Source organism: Helianthus annuus, chromosome 1 (assembly GCF_002127325.2).
Source record: "Helianthus annuus cultivar XRQ/B chromosome 1, HanXRQr2.0-SUNRISE, whole genome shotgun sequence".
In the NCBI taxonomy this organism is placed as follows: Eukaryota; Viridiplantae; Streptophyta; class Magnoliopsida; order Asterales; family Asteraceae; genus Helianthus; species Helianthus annuus.
In genome coordinates this window covers 115686274-115704617 of record NC_035433.2, presented here as the reverse complement: position 1 = coordinate 115704617, position 18344 = coordinate 115686274, and the positions used below count along the sequence as shown (strand labels likewise).

General features: G+C 40.4%; 1 protein-coding gene across 1 annotated transcript; it reads right to left on the bottom strand.

Annotated features, from left to right (window-relative positions):
* Positions 1 to 1623: 1623 nt before the first annotated feature.
* On the bottom strand, positions 1624 to 2824 carry LOC110928650. The gene is made up of 2 exons (XM_022171673.1): positions 2614 to 2824; positions 1624 to 2534 (listed from the first exon to the last, which is right to left on the bottom strand). Exons 1-2 carry the CDS (start codon positions 2822 to 2824, stop codon positions 1624 to 1626), a joined length of 1122 nt encoding a protein of 373 aa, XP_022027365.1.
* Positions 2825 to 18344: the final 15520 nt, after the last annotated feature.

Below are 18344 nucleotides of genomic sequence, written 5' to 3'. Positions count from 1 at the left end.
TGGCGAAACACATCTTGTTTCGTCAAGAGTCCCCTTTCGTCAAGCATTTCACATTCGTCAATTTTCTATTACGTCAACATCCTAATTCGTCAAACATTTAGATTCGTTAACCAGCAGTTACGTCAACAGATCAGTTACGTGGATATCATGCAGTTAGATACAGAAACCCTAATCATGGTTATCGGCCGTCATCATCATCATCAATTATACAGGAATCATATAACACGAACATCATCACTTAAACATCATCAATTAACCAGAATCATTGCACAGAAGTATACAATAATTATTGAGTTTGACACACGGTTCTCTTCCTCAAACTCGTTCACATACAATCACGTATTAGATTCAATATCATCCGCTTATTAGATATATCGGTCAATTCAGTTTAACAACAGCATACATCATGCTTAAATCCTAATCGATTCGCCAAGATTATAACCATTTACTGTTAATCATAGCAAGAGCATAACAATAGTTCATGATAGTTATCTATTCATATTCGTTCCAGAAATCTAACAAGCATGTACACAACACGTAACAAAAATCAAGTATCAATGGAACCGATTCGATAAACATGCACTAACCGATTATGAGATGAACTAACGAGGATCCGGAATAGAGACGGGGCTGCCGATGCTCAGAGGGGTCCTAGGGTTTCTTATTTTGCCAAAAAGTATTGAACATAGGTCTGAGCATGTGTATATACGCGTCTTACCCTACTGGGCCCGAATTGGGCTTTGGCGAAACTGGTTTGGGCCGGCGGAACACATGTTTCGTCGGGATAAGGTTGGCGAGACAGGCCTCCTGTTTCGTTGAGATGTTGTTGGCGAATCTAGCTCTGATTCGTCGGGCACTATGTGGTTTAATGTGGTTTAATCAGTAGTCTAAGTCTAAGTGTTCATAGTATCACATTACAATGGTTATCACATACATGCATAACACAGTACGTTTCATTAACACATAACGTGTACAGTTACAAGTCAACAAGTCAAACAATTACATAGTCAAGGTCAATGGTCAAAGTCAACGTGCATTAAATACGAGTCAAAAGGTCGAGTTGTCACAGGCTCGGTGCTTTGACAACCAATCCATACCAAAAACTATATCAAAGCTACCAAGGGTGACAGGAAGAAGGTCAATGTCGAACACTTGACCCAAGAGATCGAGTTTGCACCATAAGTGTACATGTGAGGCTTCAATTGACTTACCATCAGCCAATTCCACTATGTGTTTGGTTTCGAGGGGTGTTGGAGTTAACCCTAATCAACGACTGAACCCCAAAGACACATAACTCCAGTCGGCACCAGAGTCAAATAATACAGAAGCGAAAATACAGTTGATAGAGAACGTACCAGTCACAACGTTTCCATCGTTCCTTGCATCACCTGCTCCAATGGTAAACACTCTCCCACGAGCACCATTCCCACCGTTATTCCCATTGTGGTTGTTTCCCGCGTTATTGTTGTTGTTCTGGCGATTATTGTTTCCATCGTTATTGTTGTTAGCGTTCTGATTCAATTGTGGGCAATCCTTCTTAAAGTGCCCTTCGTTGCCACATTGGTAACATCCCCTTTGATAACCTCGATTTTGCTGGGGTTGCTGCCTCTGCTGATGTTGGGGCTATTGCTGCTGCTGCTTTGGATACGAAGCTCTACAATCTTTCGCCATGTGACCCACCTTGTCACACCTTTGACATGTTCGGTTACACGAACCAAAGTGGTGGAAACCACACTTGTTGCACTTCGGTTGTTTCCCTGCATAAGATCCCGAAGTTTGACTATTGTTCTGATTCTGGTTGACCGAAGATGACTGACTGAAACTGCGGCTGTTGTTGTTGTTGTTGTTGTCAAGCTTCTTTTGCGACTGGTTCGAGTTAGTCGCCTTGTCTGCGTCATTCCATTTACGCTTGTTGTCAGTGGTGGGGGTAGTAGTAGTAGTGGCAGTAACACGTGGTGGCAGCGAGCCACGCTCCACCTCCTGATCAGTGATCTTATGAGCCAGTCTGATGATCCGTGGTAGGTTGTCAAGATTTGCTGCTGTAAATAAACCCTTGACTTGTGGTGCCAATCCTTTGATGTAGAGTTCGATTCTGTGGTGCGGTGGTCGGGATAGATTAGGGCATATGTTCGCTAGCTCGTGAGACCGTTTCATATAAGCCTCGATCTCGGATCCCGCCATCTTCAAGTTATAGTACTCGATTTCCAGCTTTTGTATTTCGTCACGAGGGCAGTAATCTTCTCGAATCAACTCCTTGAAATCGTCCCAAGTAGTCACGTTTGCCATCTCAATGCCCAGCATCTGCACCTGAGCATTCCACCAAGTCAAGGCACCGTCCTCCAAGGTGCCTGAAGCAAACTTCACCCTGTCCCCAGCTGGACAGTTACACATAGCAAAGACAGATTCGACTTTTTCGAACCAACGGAGCAGTCCCACAGGACCTTCAGTTCCACTGAAAGTTTGAGGCTTGCAATCCATAAACATTTTGAACATACACATAGGTGGATTGTTCTGGTTTTGGTTCGCATGTTGACCTAAATCAAAAGAAAGTGCGCATAAATGAGAATCGAGTAAAATGACTAAGGATTATGCTTTGCCTGGTATGTATCGTACCAGCTTGCTGAGCTGCCAAAGCCTCAGCCACACGTGTGTTAATCAGATCTGTCAACTCTGCTTGAGTCATCACAATGTTGCCACGTCCACCGCCGCGGCCACCTCCACATCCACCGTTACGTCTGCCGCGCCAGCTCATGATTCTATATAAGAAGAGTGGAAAGATAAGAATTGCGATTGAGTAGAAGTCAACCATCTCTATGACTTCCATAGATTAAGGAACTCTACTATTACATCACATAATGGAGCTGAACCCCTTTCACACTTATTAAGCCTCACTGGGACTCACATGCACCCCTCATTATTATTATGTGTGCACCTATAACAAAAATGCAATTTGCATGCTTATCTCAGTTCCTCTTAATTCATGCTAGAAGGTTCCCCATATTCGAAGAACAAAACGAAAGACTTCACAAAACGAGGGATCTTAATAGTCAAATTGTATTGTCACACTATCAAACATCACTTAAACAAGCAGCGCATGTAGTCACATCATAGTGTCAAGTATGTAGTTTCATGCAAGTTGTGGGTGCTTATCTCAGTTCCTCTTAATTCATACTAGGTAAGTAATACATAAAGTAAACAAAGGACAAACCTTGCAATCTGGAGCTGAGTGTCATGGTCGTTTTCGATACTGTTTTGTTATAGTCTAGTTTTATGTAAACGTTTTAAAACCTAGTTCACTATAACCAGTGGCTCTGATACCAAAGTGTCACACCCCCAAAAATACCACAAGCGGAAACCCCCGTGAGGCGTGCGACGTACCAGGATCTAGCCATTAATCATATTGAACCATAAGTGAAATAGAACTTTCCATTAAACAGAATAGTATAATTCAAACATTAGTTTAGAAAACCAAACATGTTCAGCGAAAGCATAATAGTTTATTCAATAATTTTAACGATAATGTTTAAAACAATGAAACTTCAAAGGAGCATTCCAGTTGCCACGACCCATGACCACTCCAGCTTCCCAGACAGCAAGTTCCATGCCAGAGTACCTAAGGGCCTGCAAGCATGCAGAAAAGTGTATCAGCAAAAAGCTGGCGAGTTCACAGTTTGTTTGACTATTTGTTACCAAGTATTGATTTACGTTATGTTGATAATAACTTGATACTGTAGATGGCTCCTTTTCCCCCTTCCCCAATGCTCTATCAAATATTGGTCATGATTTTAAAATTATTAGTTCACGCCCATCCTATCTAGGTACGTCGTGAGGGTGCCAAACCTAATAGCGATATCAACTAATAACCCTGTTGCCCTACAAGCAACTAGTTCGGTAGTATGATGGGACTTAAGTGATAGAAAGTGAGTGTATTATCCAACATTTATGAAAACTGCCTCATATCCCCTACGAGGATATGGGTTTATGAAAGTCCGTTTGTTTGTTTATCTGTTTTATTGTCCCCACCGGATGCATGCTTGTAATGAGAGTAGTGAACTCACCTTTGTTTGCTCGGTAAGACTAGTTACTTGTTCACACTTAGTCAATCAAGGCCTATTATAGTTATCGAAATCAATCAGTTTCACACACGCATAAATCATGCCACAACACATTTCATATTTCACATACACCGTCTACACACATAAGGCATTCTGTTTGCATGCTAATACACATTACAGATTCACGTTTCTAGTCAAAAGCCCATCATTTCATGATCCATTCAACCCAAGGCCCAAAGTGAAAGTGTGCGATTTACGAGTAGGTGTGCGGTCAGTGTATTGTCCAATTATCAGCCCGTTATAGTGTACGGCCCAACATTCAAAGGCCCAACAAGGTGTGCGAGTAGGCCTTAACTAGTGCGACCGGGTCCTAAGTGTGCGACCAAGTCTCAACTTGTGCAACCAGCTGCATGTGGCCCATTTGTCCCCAGCCCATACTCACTTGTGCGATCTAGAATCCCTTGTGCGATTCAGGTATTATCCAACCCGTTATGATACCAGGCCCAGACGAAGTGTGCTATTAATCGTGTAATTTATTCTTAGTGTGCGACCCAGCCCATGAACCCGATGTAGGTATGCAGCCCAAGCTATTCAAGCCCAAATCAAAGGTGTGCGATTAGGTCCTGTTGTTCGATCCTACTTCTAGTGCGCGATCAGCCCAATCGCACAACCAACTATAGGTGACCCTTTAATGAATGAGCCCAGCAACTGTTGTGTGATTTGGATCAGGTGTACGACTCTGCTGTGACTTGTGCGATTCAGTTTAAAATCATGTTTATGGCCCAAATAAAGTGCGCGGCCAAAGAAAATTGTGCGACCATCACCTAGCTGTGCGATTACATGGTGCATTCATGATCAGTTACACATCCCCCTTAAATTACGATCAATCAGTTATTATTCCATGTTTACACGATCTATTCCCTTTTCTCACAGATTTAATTAATTCATCCTTGTCCATTATCATCTAAATTAGTACCACATTTAAATCAAATGCATAATCATCTCCAACAATTGTTCATCAACATGAGACCCCGAAGACATGAACTAGCCCTTACCATCGATCACCAGCAAGCATCATACAATACTAGATTCATTCCGTAATCAGAAATCATCCATGTTACAATCATACAACTGATCCGTGTATCATAATCCATTAATTATCATCATTTAACATCAAGAACATTAGTAGATCACACTTGACCAGTTTTTATCACACAGATTCACCAACTATCATGCATTCCTAATTATTAACACCATTCTTATCAACGTCACCCTTAATCATACAGTTTCATGAATATCATACAAATCAATACTTTGCACATACCCGAAATAGTCAAACAAGATTAGAATCATTATAACTATACTAACTAGAAGATGGATGTTGCTAGACACAAGAGATGAGCTTCAAGAGGGAATAGGAACTTCGAAGGAAGTAGGCTACCGTCGAAGGAGAAGATAGAGAGCACTAGGGTTTGTTATCTTTTATATTTTGAGATAATGTAATCCATAATCAAGATTAGGTGTAAAGTTATTTAGCACAAGTGGGCCGAACCCAACATAACACCTGTTCAAGCTCTTAACAGTTGGGGCTAATGATCAGCCCACTAAAAGAAGGAGTGTGGGTGCGCGGCCACATGGATGGTGTGCGACTCGAATGGTTTGGTGCGACGTAGTATAAACATACATATCATATTCATATAACACATAACACGAAATCATTTATTTATAATTAATTGTATAATGTTCAGGTAACATACAACGCAAGACAAAAGGATAAATACGATGGAAGGTTTCTAGAAAAAATACGGGTTGTCACATAGAGACTCTCCTTTGACATGACAAAAGGTTTCATACTGTTGATTCAAAACCTCCCTGTTATTTTCGATAACCTCTTCTGTTCCACCGAACTGCTCTTTCATTGCATCCCACAGCTCTTTGGCGCTGTTACAATGTAACAGTCCAACATAAATATCATTTGGGAGAGCTGAAGCCACTATGCTTAAAGCCTTTGCATCTAATTTATTTTTTTGAAAATCTTGTTCTGAGTAATTTTCAAGGCTTTTAGACACTTGGCCTTTGGGATCTTCTGTGCTAGGCACCATTGGAACGTATGGTCCAAAGATTACTGACTTCCAGCAGTCGGTGTTTTGCTGAGCTAACACATGGCCCATCCTACGTTGCTAGATATTGTATTCGGATCTGACAAGCATAGGTGGCTTGAATAGTGTTCCGGTGTTGTGAGGGTCCTGTGAGTGTGATGTCATCTTGGTTGTTTTACAGATGTTTTTGAATAATCAACTTTTATACGTGATTACCCTTTACTCTGTTTTTCAACTAAATACAAACAACTTAAGTCTCAATGATTTGAGCTGAACTTTTATGTCAAATTGATTGTTAGATCGTATTTGACTGTCCTATGCTCTGATACCAATTGTTAGGATCTGAGTTTCTTTGATTGTGTTGTTTAATTAAATGATTAATGTAAGAAGGTAAAAACAGTGATGTATTGCAGCGTAAATGGAAATCAAACTTTAGAACACAATCACAGGAGAATAGTTTTCAGCAAACATGATTTCATTAATCGAATGATTGTATGAATTACAAGATTCAACTATGCATGCATGCAAACTGAACTCCCAGCCTGAGCTCACAGTTAGTTCGTACAAGATGAGTGTGTGCAAAAGAGCTAATATAACAGTACTGGTACTGTTCTATTTATAGTACAATGCTAACCACTGAGCATCTAATGCTGACGTCACCTAGACAGTGACATCTAACAGACTAACAACCTCTAAACACTGATCTATACAAAGCACTGTTACATTAAACAACTGATACATAAAACACTGATGTTGCTTTCCACTATTGTTGCCTAAGAACTGATATTGCATATCAGTGCTTTCTTCAATAGTTGATCAGGCCTTTGACAATCAGCAGTTGTTAGGTCTTCAGTCTTTATGATCAGCAGTTGTTGAGCAGTTGTTGAGGGGATCAGTACTTAGAGTCATCAGCTGATAGAAACACTGCCATTGAAGGGAACTTAGGACATGCATTGCTTATTGATGATCAACTGTTGAGAACCAGTTTTGGCTTTTAGTAAAAATCGAATAATGTCGTAATTAGTTTTAAATAGTTTAATATTTAGATATTACATAATCTTTAATATTTATATCAACTGAAAGTGTAAACAGATATTGTTACGTTACTTATAGCTAGAAGAATAAAAGATATATTGTTTATTGAAAGAAAAAAAAAATTGTAACAAAAGGGACCTCTTATATATACTTCCAAATTTTTGTATATTAACATTTTTCTAGTTTATAGGGTTGAAACGTAGAACATCTAATACACATATATGATTGTTTGCTAACTGATTAAAAAAAATGTGATTGTATTTCTGATTAGTTTTTTTTTAACGGCAAATTTGGATCACTGACGGACTACTGGAGTATCATCGTCCCATCAGTGGAACCATCCGATCATATCCATCTCTACTAGGGATAATGCCTATACACCAATTCAGGAGGAAACCAAATAAATATGGTAAAAACCTCCCTTGTGAGAATCGAACTCAGGACCTATTGATCCAAAGTCTTATCTCACCGCCAAGATAGCACTAGACTATAAAGCCATGGGTCTGATTAGTTTTTTTATCGGCAGACTTACAACCTCTTATTTATCACTAAGACCACCCGTAGTCGTCTGGATTTTGGGCGTTTTCTTATAAAAGAACGCCCCCGAAGCCCAGATACCCGCCCCCGAGGCGTTTTTCTTCAAAAAAATCGAATAGCGTTGTTTAAAAAACGCTCTTGCCCCATACACTTTTCGAAATTATACCGTTGAATGGTCAAATGCATTAATCATTTATTTTTTTTATTCAACTTTTCTCCCATATATAGCTCCCACTTCTTACCTCATTTTTTATAAACTTTTCACCCACATATTTTTTATAAACTTTCTCCACTTTTCACCCACAATCATGAATCCTTTCCGACCCCTATTCGGTGTGCCGTCGAGACCTGGTAACCCCAATACATATCGGCCGAACACCACGCAACCGCAATTGAACTTCAACCTACAAGACATGGATCCGAATGTATTTGCGTACGCCCAAATACTAGCCTCGGGCAGTTCGCAACCATTCTTTCAAGTTCCGCAAACCTTTCCAACCATGGGCGGTTCGCAACCGTCTACTCAAGATACCGATCCGGAGATAGAAACGGTATCAGAGAGACAACCTGAGCCTGTTGTCGAGGGATCCAAACATGGGAAAAGGTCTCACAAAAAGGAAGATCCAACCGCTCCTCGCGAAAAGGGAACTACCAAGCATGGACGAAAGACGAGGAGTACGCGTTGGCACATGCGTGGCTAGATATATCAGAGGCCCCCGATGTTGGTAAGCATTTTAAAAGGTTATTTTTTTACATAATTCAGCCCATGTATTTTTTTTGTGTAAAATATAACATTATAATTTTTGTATATCTTCGTAGCAAATTATCAAACATTACCGGTTTTTTGGCAAAAAATTCGTGAAACGTTCTTTAAAGCAATAGGGAAAGATGAATATTGAGATAAAGATTCTATTTCGAGCAAATGGATCGTTATCAACTTTAAATGTCATCAGTTTCAAGAGGTCTTCCAACACACTCGGGACAACTGGGGAAGCGGCCAAAACAATGGTAATATTTTAATAAGAGCGCTAGAAGAATACGGTCACACCCCAACCGATGGCGGAAACATCGAGATGAGACGAAGTGTGTAAAGATTGCTAGAGACGTCATAACACTATGTGACAATATTTAATTAAATTCAAATTTCATTTCGAAACTAAAATGCCATACAAATTCAAAAGGAAAATAACAACATTGTTCCAACAAATAACATAACAAAAAAAGATAGATAAATTCAGGTGTGTATCTAGTCCACCCTAAACTCGTTTCATCAATCATCCATACTTCAATATTCAACCTGCAACATGTATTAAAATAGAGTTTCAATGCAAAAGCAAAGAGCGAGTATACAAGTTTGTTTACATAGCATAATAGAATAAAAACTCGTATCCAACATGAACATATTAAAATAGTTTCAACCATGCTAGTTTACGCAGTCCAAGTGATAGCCCAAGTTTCCAATGCGTTAATGTACCTAACCCAAAGTTTCACGGGAGGTTAATATGTCTCCTCCTAACAATACCCCAAAGACTAACGGGGAGGTGCATTACCCCTATAGCGCTACCATTGTTAAGGCGGAACTACACACAAGGATTAAACGTTCACATAGCACAAAATAGTCTCAAGTATCACAAGTTTCATATTTCATGTTTAAAAGGATAGAGCATGTTTCAAATAAGTTTCAAGTGTCACGTGCGTTTAATATAGAATACATGTTGCACCCAAAGTGTTTAAAAGTAAAATGGGTTCGAGTATACTCACGGTTTACAAGTCTTGACTTGAAGTTCTGAGAGCAAGTTTGGTGGATGAATTAGTTTGGAGCACCTTGTCCTTCTACACGAGGAAACGTAGGTGTGTGAGTTTGGCGTATAACGGAAGATTATAATTTGGAGTTTAACATGGCATAAAGTAGGATATCAAAATAATCATCCTTGACTTATACTCTTATATGACACTACGTAACCACTAGGGTTATATTGTATTTCATGGGTAGTAAGCCCATTAGAATCATACTTGGAGTGTTAAGTCTTAGATGTCATTCTACTACTTTAACATATAAACACAAGTTTAATATTAAAGGTTCGAATGTGTGTGTATATATGTTTAAGTATTACATATTATTAAGTTCAATATTTCAAGTAGGAGGTAGAAGATTAAGATCTTCGTTTAGGCACCTCGAGTCATTCATGAATGTCATGTATGGGGTAGGAAGAACATGCTCCCATTTAGGGACCCCTTGAATGTTCACCACTTCACTTGATGTAAAGACAACCAAGGAGGGTCACAAACTAGGGTTAATACAATAATATAAACAACCTAACTAAAGAGAAATCATCAAATCATGTGAGGATTTTATGCTGGAACAACCCAAGTTGTTCCATAATCACTTCTCATCAAGAACCAAGCTTGAACATGACTTGTGGGTGAAATACCCTAATAAAACAGAAAGTATTTGAGGTTTTAACCTCTGATTTATAGTGTCTCAACCTTGTTTTTAAGCTTAACCAACCATAATAGAGGTTGTAAGCATTAGGACATAGGCTTGAGATGTGTTAGACACAAGTTGGATGAGTTTAAACAAACTTTTGAAGAACTTGAAACAAAACAGAAAGTTTGTGGACAATTTCGGAGCAATTCCAGGTCTGATTTCTCCAAGGAGAAGTCAAGGAATCAAACCCCATGATTATCCAAGCAAGTAGGAAGAAGAATCGAGTGATTTCGTTAAGAAATGAGCAAGTTATACTCACTTTTGTGCAAGAGTATGAATCTGTCCGAAAATGCAGATTTACAACTGATTTGAGAGTGAATTTGGAGTGATTTGTGAGTGTTGAAAGTGTAGAAATGCTTGGAGAAGGTGTATATTTATAGTGGAAGAGTTTGAGCATGATTGGAGGTGTTTAGAGGTGGCTTAATGGTGATTGGGGAGTGTTAGAACTTAGGATTTCGTGCTAATTCGCGTAGATAAACAGCTGTTGTGTTTTTTTCCCGATCTGGCATCCCCACGCGGCCTGCCTGAGGTTTCAGGCTAAGTTCACGCGGGCCGTGAGCCATTTGTGGTTCTGGGTAAGTTTCATTTTTTACAATTTGGCCCCTGAAGTTGTGTAATTGATGATTTTAAGGTGTTTTAAGGGCCATTCTTGTCACAAAAGCATGGATTAGGTTATGATTTAGTATGAGGAGTATAAACTAAGTATAATCAATCGTATAAGTATCAAATCAAGTGTCGTTCTCGTTCAAAATACGTTCAATGCATAAGTTTAGATTATTTACAAGTTTCGCACATAGTTTCCAAGAATCACGATTAAACATAGATTGATTCACCAAATCGAACATACGAGCATACATAGAATGCGTATAACATAGATGTAACAAAATACAAGCTTCATTAATGATCCAAGTCTCGGTTTGACAAAGATTACAAAGAAGGGAATGATTACAAGAATACAAAGTTTCCAAAAATAGATATACGAACAAAATCTTCTATAAATGGAAAGTACAAAAGAGCCGGGCGTTACAGTCTCCCCTCCTTTAGGAAATTTCGTCCCGAAATTTAGGAAGACGCAGGGAAAAGATGTGGATACTTTGACTTCATATCCTTTTTGAGTTCCCAAGTAAATTCGGCGCCACGTTTTCCTTCCCATCTAACCTTGACGATAGGAATTTTACTGCGCCTTAGTAACTTGACTTGCTGGTCCACGATTTCTATAGGCTTCTCCACGAAATGCATAGTATCGTTGATTTGAAGATCTTCGAGAGGAACTTGAAGTCCTTCATCAGCGAGACATTTCTTTAGGTTAGAGACGTGGAACGTTGGATGAACGTTGTTGAGCTCTTGAGGTAAATCGAGTCGATAAGCCACTTTACCAATCCTTTCGAGTATCTTGAAAGGACCAACATAGCGAGGGGCAAGTTTTCCCTTTTTACCAAAACGAACCACTCCTTTCCAAGGAGACACCTTGAGAAGAACATGGTCACCAACGTTGAATTCCATAGGTTTGCGTCCCTTGTCAGCGTAGCTCTTTTGACGACTTCGAGCCTTGAGTAGATTGTCACGGATTTGAAGAATCTTATCCGTTGCTTCTTGTATGATCTCAGGGCCAGTAAAATGTTTGTCACCAATCTCGTGCCAGCTTAAAGGAGATCGGCATTTGCGACCATACAATGCCTCGAAAGGAGCCATTTGAATACTGGAGTGGTAGCTATTGTTGTACGAGAACTCGATCAAAGGTAAATGCACATCCCAACTACCACCAAAGTCGATGACACAAGAACGGAGCATGTCCTCTAGGGTTTGGATAGTACGTTCAGTCTGTCCATCCATTTGAGGATGAAAAGCCGTACTGAGATTCAGATGAGTACCCATAGCGGACTGAAAAGTTTGCCAGAGACGCGAAGTGAAGCGACCATCACGATCAGAAATGATGTCAAGAGGAACACCATGATGGCGTATGACTTCATTGGTATAGACACGAGCAAGTCGTTCAACCTTGAAATCTTCGCGAATGGGAATGAATTGTGCGGACTTAGTTAAACGATCAATGACTACCCAAATGCTGTCGTAACCAGAAGGTGTACGCGGGAGTTTAGTTATGAAGTCCATCGCAATGCTATCCCATTTCCACACAGGGATTTCAGGTTGTTCGAGTAGACCAGAAGGTCGTTGGTGCTCGGCTTTGACTTTCGAACAGGTGAGACACTTGGAAACGTACACAGCAATGTCTTTCTTCATATCGGGCCACCAATAGGATGTACGTAGATTATGGTAAATCTTGTCAGCGCCAGGATGAATTGAGTACTTAGATTTGTGTGCTTCGTTCATGATAAGGTCACGAAGATTGTCACGATCTGGTATCCAAACGCGATTGCAACAATAGAGGAGACCATCAGGTTTTGAAACGAGTTGACTTTCAGATGCTCCACGTATTTCTACAGCCATGGAACCTTCATTGATAGATGAGTACTGCGCTTCACGAATACGATTGTGAAGATCGCTCGAGATATGAAAACAACGAATGACATCTACATGAGCCTTACGACTAAGTGCATCGGCCACGACATTCGCCTTACCAGGGTGGTAGCGAATCTCGCAGTCGTAGTCGTTGAGCAATTCCACCCAACGTCGCTGTCGCATATTGAGTTCATTTTGGTCAAAGATGTGTTGTAGGCTCTTATGGTCAGTGAAAACCACACACTTGGTACCATATAGGTAGTGTCGCCAAATCTTCAACGCAAAAACAACAGCGCCAAGCTCGAGGTCGTGGGTAGTATAATTCTTTTCATGTATTTTGAGTTGGCGAGAGGCGTAAGCGATGACTTTGTCTCGTTGCATGAGCACACAGCCAAGACCACGATTTGATGCATCACAATACACCACGAAGTCATCATTCCCATCAGGGAGAGCGAGGATAGGAGCGTTGCAAAGCAAGTCCTTGAGGGTTTGAAAAGATTCCTCCTGCTCGAGACCCCAAGCAAAAGGTTTCTCTTTTTGAGTCAACAAAGTGAGAGGAACGGCGATCTTTGAAAAGTTCGAGATGAATCGACGGTAATAACCCGCCAATCCTAAGAAAGAACGGATTTCAGAAGGAGATTTAGGCGCGGTCCAATTCTTCACGGCTTCGATTTTTGAAGGGTCGACATGGATTCCTTTTTCACTAACAACTTGCCCAAGGAATTGAACTTCTTTGATCCAAAACTCGCATTTAGAAAACTTAGCATATAAACGTTCAACACGCAAAAGTTCAAGTATAAGGCGGAGATGACACTCATGATCGGCTCGAGATTTAGAATAAATGAGGATATCATCAATGAAGACGATCACGAAGCGATCCAAGTAAGGCTTACAAATACGATTCATGAGATCCATGAACACAGCGGGTGCGTTGGTCAAGCCAAAAGGCATAACCACGAACTCATAATGTCCATAGCGTGTGCGAAAAGAGGATTTGGGAACGTCCTCTTCAAGGACCCGAAGTTGGTGGTAACCAGAATGAAGATCGATTTTGGAGAAACAGGTAGCGCCTTGAAGTTGATCAAAGAGGTCGTCGATACGCGGAAGGGGATAACGATTCTTAACGGTGAGTTTGTTGAGCTCACGATAGTCGATACACATGCGGAAAGAACCATCTTTCTTTTTAACGAAAAGCACAGGAGCACCCCAAGGAGAGGTACTTGGACGGATAAAACCCTTATCGAGGAGTTCTTGAAGCTGAGAAGACAATTCTTGCATTTCGGAAGGTGCAAGACGATAAGGAGCCTTGGCAACAGGAGTCGCACCAGGTACGAGGTCAATACGAAAATCAACAGATCGAGGAGGAGGAGGACCGGGTAGATCTTCAGGAAAGACGTCAGGGAAGTCGCTTAAACTTTTTCCCTTGCCTTTTTCTTCCACAACGTGGGCTAAAAAGGCAAAGTACTGTTTGCGTAAGTACTTGTTCGCTTGTGTGCAGGACATCAATTTTAGTCCCCTTGAAGGTCGGTCGCCATAAACGTGCAAAACGTCACCAGATGGAAGAGGTAAGCGAACGAATTTCTCGTGACAAGCGATTTCAGCATGATTCTTTTGAAGCCAATCCATGCCTATGATGACGTCGAAACTACCCAATTGCATGGGTATAAGATCAATAGAGAAAGCATGCTCGTTAAGAGTAAGACGACAATCGAGGAGAATGGAATCGACTAGGATAGACTTGCCATTGGCGACTTCAACGGAAAACGACTTAGGTAGCTTAGAGCGTGTGCAATTTAACAATGATTCGAATTCTAAGGACACAAAGCTTTTGTCCGCACCAGTATCAAATAGTATCGAAGCATAAAGATGGTTAACAAGAAACGTACCGTTAACGACATCATTGTCGTTGCGCGCTTGATTCGCGTTTAGGTTGAAGGCGCATCCACGAGGAGGTTGTTGCTGCTCTTGGTTCCATTGTGGGCATTGAGGACGAAGGTGATTAACATCCCCACATTTGAAACAAGCTCTAGCGGGTCTTGCGTTTTGAGGAGCAGGTAGGGCTTGTTGCGCTTGCTGAGCTGGTGGTGCTTGTTGTGGTTGTTGGCGACAAAAATTGGTAGTATGACCATAACGGTTGCAATTGCCACAACGACGGCACCTAGCATTGACGGGATGATGGAAGTTACAAGTGGCACACTTGGGGTGAATCCCAGTGTACGGCCTTTGGGTGTTATCAGGAGCAACAGGGTCAGGGTTAACAGGCGGCACAATCGCGTTACAAACGGGGTTGGATTGCTTTCGCTTCTTTCCCCTATTGTTATTCGATTGTTGGGTGATTTGATTGGCTGGCTTCGAAGGAACGGGGTTTGCGGCTTGCTTATCGCGAATACGGTTGTTGTTCAAGGACGCGGCCAAACGGTAAATGTCTTCGATGCTATCGAGTTTGGCTGCCTCGATTGTGTCACGCATATTAGGGGGTAAACCATTGATATACTTGCTTTTCTTGCGATCAGGGGTCGAGACAAGGTGAGGGACAATGAAACAGAGTTGTTTGAAACGGGTGGTGTAGGCTAGGTTGTCATCACCAATCTGCTTTAACACCCAAAATTCTTCCTCCAACTTTTGTTGCTCATGCGGAGGACAAAACTCATCCATCATTAGGGCTTTAATCTCTTCCCATGTCAAAGCATATGCCAGCTCGTTCGAACGTATGTTTCTTTCATTCGTCCACCACTCGAGAGCTCGGGCTTGGAATACCCCAGTCGCGCTGCGCGTCTTGAGCTCATCGGGCACTCGCTATTGATGAATGTGACCTCTATGATGTCAAACCACTCAAGCATGGCGGTAACCCCATCATTGCCAGTGAATGGCTTTGGATTGCACGATGAAAAGTGCTTGAAGTTGAACGAGACGGGCTTGCGTGCTTCGACCTTAGAGTCGACGGAAGAGTGAGGAGTTTCAGAGGCTCGAATCTCGGAAATGACCTTTGGAACGACGCGAGCAAATTGATCGGCCATGAAAGCCATCATCTTCTTGGTGGAGCGAGACTTTGACTTCCTAGACGCGTTGGAGTGACGAGAAGACATCTAAGATTCAAAAGAACGGATAGGTGAGACTTGGTCATAATGTTTGTTTAAGAAAACGAAATTGATCACATAGCATAAAGGTTCACGTAGCATAAAAGGTTCAATTTGATTCACATTGCATAAAAGGTTCAATTTGATTTACATAGCATAAAAGTGTTTCATATAGCATAGTCATGAATTCCACATAGCATAACATGAATAAACGAAAGCATCGTAAATTTAGTTTGTTCACGAGGAATTATTATTGTTTGTGATTGCGATAACGTGCGAAATGATTAAAACGACATTTGGAAATGAATGAACGTTCAAGTATAAAAATCACATATAAATTGAGATACATAAAAGAGAGGCTCAATAAAACATTGGATTGTTTCGGGTAGAGAAACGTCGACTATTCCAAAGTGGGTCGAAAGTTCTTTCGAATTAGAGATATTGTGCTTTGGCCTATAAGTAAGATACTCTCGTCGAGAAGCGATTAACGGTATCTTACCCTTCCGGTTACTACACATCTCTAAATGATTGAAACATTCGGGACTTTGGCGAGAATAAAAATCGAGGAATGGGACTTAATCGACGACATGCGGGTTTCACCCCTAACTTGACGATTTCGTACCCTAAATGTGGTTGGTACTCGTCGATCAAAATAAAATTTTGACACTTTGACGAGGGTCCACAAGAGTTGAAATGGAAATTACCATTAAGGTGTGGATGTCACTCCTAGCTTAATGGTGAAATTTCGTGCAAAATAGATTAAAGGTAGAATGAGAGTCGTTTACCAAATTGTGGGTTTCACGCCTATTTTGGTAAATTCTTCTCGTTGGTGTTGCAAGAGCATAAAAATAGCATAAGTGTATTAGTGTTAGCCTTAGGGAAGGCACATAATTTTAATAGAAAGTGTAGCTAGGAAGCATGCATGGTAGAGCACAAAAGTTTTAAACAACAAATAAGAGGCAAAATTCCTAGAACTATAGATTAGGGCAAAAGCATGGCAATTTTCCTAATTCCCTATAGTTATGGCTCTGATACCAATCTGTCACACCCCAACCGATGGCGGAAACATCGGGATGAGACGAAGTGTGTAAAGATTGCTAGAGACGTCACAACACTATGTGACAATATTTAATTAAATTCAAATTTCATTTCGAAACTAAAATGTCATACAAATTCAAAAGGAAAATAACAACATTGTTCCAACAAATAACATAACAAAAAAAAGATAGATAAATTTAGGTGTGTATCTAGTCCACCCTAAACTCGTTTCATCAATCATCCATACTTCAATATTCAACCTGCAACATGTATTAAAATAGAGTTTCAATGCAAAAGCAAAGAGCGAGTATACAAGTTTGTTTACATAGCATAATAGAATAAAAACTCGTATCCAACATGAACATATTAAAATAGTTTCAACCATGCTAGTTTACGCAGTCCAAGTGATAGCCCAAGTTTCCAATGCGTTAAAGTACCTAACCCAAAGTTTCACGGGAGGTTAATATGTCTCCTCCTAACAATACCCCAAAGACTAACGGGGAGGTGCATTACCCCTATAGCGCTACCATTGTTAAGGCGGAACTACACACAAGGATTAAACGTTCACATAGCACAAAATAGTCTCAAGTATCACAAGTTTCATATTTCATGTTTAAAAGGATAGAGCATGTTTCAAATAAGTTTCAAGTGTCACGTGCGTTTAATATAGAATACATGTTGCACCCAAAGTGTTTAAAAGTAAAATGGGTTCGAGTATACTCACGGTTTACAAGTCTTGACTTGAAGTTCCGAGAGCAAGTTTGGTGGATGAATTAGTTTGGAGCACCTTGTCCTTCTACACGAGGAAACGTAGGTGTGTGAGTTTGGCGTATAACGGAAGATTATAATTTGGAGTTTAACATAGCATAAAGTAGGATATCAAAATAATCATCCTTGACTTATACTCTTATATGACACTACGTAACCACTAGGGTTATATTGTATTTCATGGGTAGTAAGCCCATTAGAATCATACTTGGAGTGTTAAGTCTTAGATGTCATTCTACTACTTTAACATATAAACACAAGTTTAATATTAAAGGTTCGAATGTGTGTGTATATATATTTAAGTATTACATATTATTAAGTTCAATATTTCAAGTAGGAGGTAGAAGATTAATATCTTCGTTTAGGCACCTCGAGTCATTCATGAATGTCATGTATGGGGTAGGAAGAACATGCTCCCATTTAGGGACCCCTTGAATGTTCACCACTTCACTTGATATAAAGACAACCAAGGAGGGTCACGAACTAGGGTTAATACAATAATACAAACAACCTAACTAAATAGAAATCATCAAATCATGTGAGGATTTTATGTTGGAACAACCCAAGTTGTTCCATAATCACTTCTCATCAAGAACCAAGCTTGAACATGACTTGTGGGTGAAATACCCTAATAAAACAGAAAGTATTTGAGGTTTTAACCTCTGATTTATAGTGTCTCAACCTTGTTTTTAAGCTTAACCAACCATAAGAGAGGTTGTAAGCATTAGGACATAGGCTTGAGATGTGTTAGACACAAGTTGGATGAGTTTAAACAAACTTTTGAAGA